This window comes from Henckelia pumila, chromosome 2 (assembly GCF_033568475.1).
Source record: "Henckelia pumila isolate YLH828 chromosome 2, ASM3356847v2, whole genome shotgun sequence".
Taxonomy (NCBI): Eukaryota; Viridiplantae; Streptophyta; class Magnoliopsida; order Lamiales; family Gesneriaceae; genus Henckelia; species Henckelia pumila.
This window is the reverse complement of record NC_133121.1, coordinates 177210753-177215779: the sequence shown is the minus strand read 5'-3', so window position 1 is coordinate 177215779 and position 5027 is coordinate 177210753. Positions and strand designations below refer to the sequence as shown.

General features: G+C 47.8%; 1 protein-coding gene across 1 annotated transcript; it reads right to left on the bottom strand.

The window, feature by feature from the left end:
• Positions 1–4299: 4299 nt before the first annotated feature.
• Positions 4300–4764, bottom strand: LOC140879024 (uncharacterized mitochondrial protein AtMg00820-like). Its single transcript, XM_073282656.1, has one exon. The coding sequence runs from the start codon at positions 4762–4764 to the stop codon at positions 4300–4302; it is 465 nt and encodes a 154-aa protein (XP_073138757.1).
• Positions 4765–5027: the final 263 nt, after the last annotated feature.

Genomic DNA, 5027 nt, shown 5'->3' with positions numbered 1-5027 from the left:
CTTGAGACTCTTATGGTCGGTGAAGATCTCAAATTTCTCGCCATACAGATAATGACGCCAGATCTTCAAAGCGAACACAATGGCTGCTAACTCCAAATCATGGACTGGGTAGTTGTCCTCGTGAAGTTTCAGCTATCTAGAAGCGTATGCGATCACATGCCCATTCTGAGTCAGGACACAACCTAACCCCTGAAGAGAAGCATCAGTTTACACCACATACCCTCCAGATCCTGACGGTAATGCCAACACTGGCGCGGAAGTCAACCGCCATCGAAGCTCACAGAAGTTCTCCTCACACTCGGAGGACCACTCAAAATCCACACCCTTACGGGTAAGCTGCGTCAAAGGTCGAGCTAACTGAGAGAAGTTCAGAATGAAGCGACGATAATACCCTGCTAGACCCAAAAAACTACGGATCTCAGCAACTGTCGTCGGACGCGACCAATTAAGTACCACTTCAATCTTGCTTGGATCAACAGAAATCCCTTCCCTGGATATGATATGGCCAAGAAAGACCACTCGATCCATCCAGAACTCACACTTGCTCAGTTTGGCGTACAACTGCTCATCCCGAAGAGTCTGCAGTACCAACCGCAAGTGAGAAACATGTTTTTCCGTATTACGCGAATACACCAAGATGTCGTCAATGAAGACCACGAAAAACTTGTCTAAATACTCCCTGAAGACACGGTTCATCAGATCCATGAATATAGCCGGCGCATTAGTCAAACCAAATGGCATCACTAGAAACTCGTAATGCCCATAGTAAGTACGGAATGCAGTCTTGGCTACGTCCTGATCACGGACTCTCAACTGATGATACCCAGATCTCAAGTCAATCTTGGAGTAAACTGACGTGCCCTGCAGCTGATCAAACAAGTCATCAATACGAGGCAACGGATACTTGTTCTTCACAGTGACTCGGTTCAGCTGCCGATAGTCAATGCACAGCCGCATCGACCCATCCTTTTTCTTTACAAAAAGAACAGGAGCTCCCCAAGGAGATACACTAGGACGAATGTACCCCTTGTCCAAAAGATCATGTAGCTGATTCTTCAACTCATGCATCTCTGACGGAGCCAGACGATACGGTACTCGAGAAATAGGCGAAGTACCCGGCATCAACTCTATGCCAAACTCGACTTCCCTAACAGAAGGAAAACCCGGAATCTCATCAGGAAATATATCTGGAAATTCATCCACAACAGGAATGCTCTCTATCCCAATACTCTCAGCAGACAAATCAACTGCATAGATAAGGTAGCCTTCCCCGCCAGACTCTAGAGCTCGACAGACTCTCAAAGCTGATATCAAAGGCATCGGGGGTCGCGCTCCCTCACCATAGAAAAACCAGCTTTCGCTCCCTTCCGGATGAAAGCGTACTAATCTCTGATAGCAGTCCACTGAAGCTCGATAGGTAGTCAACATATCTATTCCCATAATGCAGTCAAAGTCGTCCATCGCCAGGACCATGAGATTTGCTAACAGAATGTTCCTTTCGAACTCTAAAGGGCAACCCATCACTAGACGCTTAGCCAAAGCATATTGGCCCGTCGGAGTAGAAACAGACATCACTACGTCTAGTGCAATGCATGGTAACTTATGCCTCTTAACAAAACGTGCAGAAATGAAGGAATGAGATGCACCAGTGTCAATAAGTACAAGAGCAGGTATACCATAAAACAGAAATGTACCTGCGATGACTTTCACATTCTCCTCCGCTGCCTGATCATGTCTCAGGGCAAACACCTGGCCAAAAGCTCGTGGCCTCAAATGAGAACTCCCAGCAGGCTGTCCCTGCGACCTCTGCTGTACGGTGGCCTGAGAACCAGATCCTGAACCAGAACCAGAACCGCCTCCCCCAGATAGTGGACAATCCCTCCGGATATGACCAGTATCTCCACAACGGAAACAAGCTCTAGAAGCTCTACGGCACTTGTCGGATGGATGGTTCTTCCCACAGTGATCACACTTGTCCTTCTTACCGAAACGGACAACACCAGCAGAGCCAGAGGAAGAAGAAGTAGATCCAGACTTCTTGAAAGATTGGGCACGGGGACCCAAAGAACTAGCAGGCCTCGACTGAGGGAAAGATCTGTTCCGCCGAATGCTGTCCTCCGCCTGGTGACAACGGCTCACCAAACCCTCGTAGGACATGTCGTCGCCAACCGCCACACGGTCATGGATCTCAGGGTTAAGGCCCTGAAGGAACAGATTATACTTCATCCCAGAGCTGTCAGCAATCTCGGGGCAATAGGATAGCAGATCAAGAACTTCTGCTGATACTCATCAATAGACATGGCTCCCTGTCGCAGACTCAGAAGCTCGCCTACCTTCGACTGACGGAGTGCAGGAGGAAAATACAGCTTTTGAAAAGCTGTGCGGAACTCGGCCCAGGTGGCCACTCCTCTCGCCGCAACAAAAGGTGCAAAAGTAAACCTCCACCACCTGCGCGCACGTTCATCCAAAAGATAACCCAGGGTCTCCATCTTTTGCTCCTCGGTGCATTGGAAAGTTTGAAAAGTCGTCTCCATGCGATCTAACCAGTTCTCCGCATCCTCCGGAGACTCACCTCCAACTAAGGGCTTAGGACCCATAGCTAAGAATCGACGCACAGTGAAATGCTCGTCGTCATGATGACGATGATGCCGTTCTCGACGACGCTCTTGGTCGGCATCGCCCCAACGACCGCCTCCACTTCCGTGACTACTCTCATCATCGTAGTTTGCCATCTACAAAAATACCTCATGATGAGACTAAATCCCAAGAATACTTTTGCATGCTCTGATACCATAAATGTAGTGACCCTTACCCGGATCACCTACTAAACAGAACTTAGCATGCAATTAACTTAATTAAACAGATAACAAAATAATCTTGCGAAAACCATAAACAAATACAATTCCAAGGAAAGGAATCTGTAATTTATCCAAATATTTTACAACCAAATCGAATAGCTGTATCAACCCAAAACAACAGAAATAAAACCTAGACGAAGCTCCAGCTGGCCAACCACTGCCTAGCCCCTCTTGGATCCACCCGCCTCGTCCAATCGCAAACCTGCCCCATGGAATAGGGTGTCCAGAAACACAGAGTACGAGACGTGAGCATAAAATGCTCAGTACGAGAGTATGAGTATACATGCATGCAAAGTGAACTCCCTATAAACTCGAGGTCAAGGATCAGATAACAGAGACAGACCGGGCCCTGGTATGTAGCACGCTGTGCCATTGCTTCAGGAGGTGGCTCCCATACCGAAATACAAGTGATATGCCGGACCCAAATCGATGGAAGTCTAACCACTAACAAGATAGGGAAAAACCCTACTAACAAACATCTCGAAGGAGATAGCTCAGTATGCAAATGAATGCAGCATAAATCAATGAAATATAAATCATGCAGTCACATAATACATGCATACTCAGTCAGGATATCTCGAACAGTACTTTCGTACCTCAAATCAGTGCAAGCTCTACCAACTCTAGGTCCACGCCTATAGTCTGCTCTACACTGCCAAATGATACTACTATCATTATAGCGCTCTAAAAGCCTTAACTAAGCTAAAGCATACTCCTAAATATTTTTAGGAAGCAAAAGCTATACCTTCGTCCGTCGTTAGCCTTTGATGTCGATGCCTCCAGAACTTGGGCACAACTCTGCTACGACTATCGAACGCCTCGACGACTCCCGGGGCAAGCCTAGGAAGGCTAGAACAACTCGAATACGACTAGAGTAGAGAGAAAATCCGGAATTGGCAATTGAAAATGAATTCTCGGCCTTCTATTTATAGACAACGATTGGAGCCTCCGATCCTTGATCGGAACGTCCGAACCTCGATCGGAACGTCCGATCCTGCCATCGGAGCTTCCGAAGATCCTGATCTGACACATGTCAAAATATCACTTGTTGACTACGGATAGGGGTGATCGAAGCTTCCGATCCTGATCGGAGCTTCCGATCTTGCCACACGTCATGCCTGACGTAATACCATCGGAGCTTCCGATCCTGTTCGGAGCTTCCGATTCTGTTCGGAGCTTCCGAACTCACCTTCGGAGCTTCCGAACTCTATCCAAGTAATTATGATTAATTCCTTAATTACTGATTTTGGTTACGGGCTACTACAGCACCCGAGCGAAAAATAAATAAAAATGTATCAGCTAGGGAGGCCGAGAAGCCAACACTGAGTAAGAACCGATGGAGGGACGTGTACCAGGCCCTGGGTGCCTGATTAAGACCATAGATTGCTTTGTTCAAGTTGCAGACATGAGAGGGAAAATCAGAGTTAGCAAAGCCAGGTGGCTAAGCCATATAAACACAGTCCTCCAGCTGACCCTGAAGGAAAGCATTATTCACATCCATCTGACGAAGAGACCAACCATTGGTGACAACAAGAAACAGAAGAATACGAACAATAGTGGGTTTTGCCACAGGACTAAAGGTATCTGTATAATCAAGACCCAGGCGTTGATGAAACCCCTTGGTGACCAAACGAGCCTTATAGCGATCAACAGAGCCATCAGGCTTCCGCTTGATCCAAAATACCCACTTGCAGCCAACAACATTCTGAGACATAGTAGACGGAACAAGATCCCACGTACCATTACGAATGAGCACATCAAACTCATCAGACATGTCAGCACGCCATCGAGGATCCTTAAGTGCAAGAGTATGCGAGGTAGGTTCAGACGGAGCAGTGTCAGTGATAGCAGTGAGACTGTAGCGGGGATTGGGCCTAGAAATATTATTTTTGGAACAAGTGACCATGGGATGAGTGGAGCGAGGCGAGGCTAGGGGAGCGTTGGGAGGGGCTCAGGAGCTGGTACGGTCGGGGCAAGGGGTGGTGCTGTTGGGGTCGGGTTTGGTACAAGTGTGAGAGGAGGCATATGACAGGGTTCAGCCGAGAAGACAGGTGAAGGATCAGCAGCACAAGGGTCCTCGATAGGGGAACCAGATAGAGTATCGGAGCATAGTCCAGAACCATGACCAGCACTAGCGAAGGGAAACGTAGACTCAACAAAAACAACATG

Excerpts from the sequence above, each read along its gene's own strand:
- LOC140879024 (XM_073282656.1), bottom strand. The coding sequence starts at position 4,764 with ATGGTCACTTGTTCCAAAAATAATATTTCTAGGCCCAATCCCCGCTAC.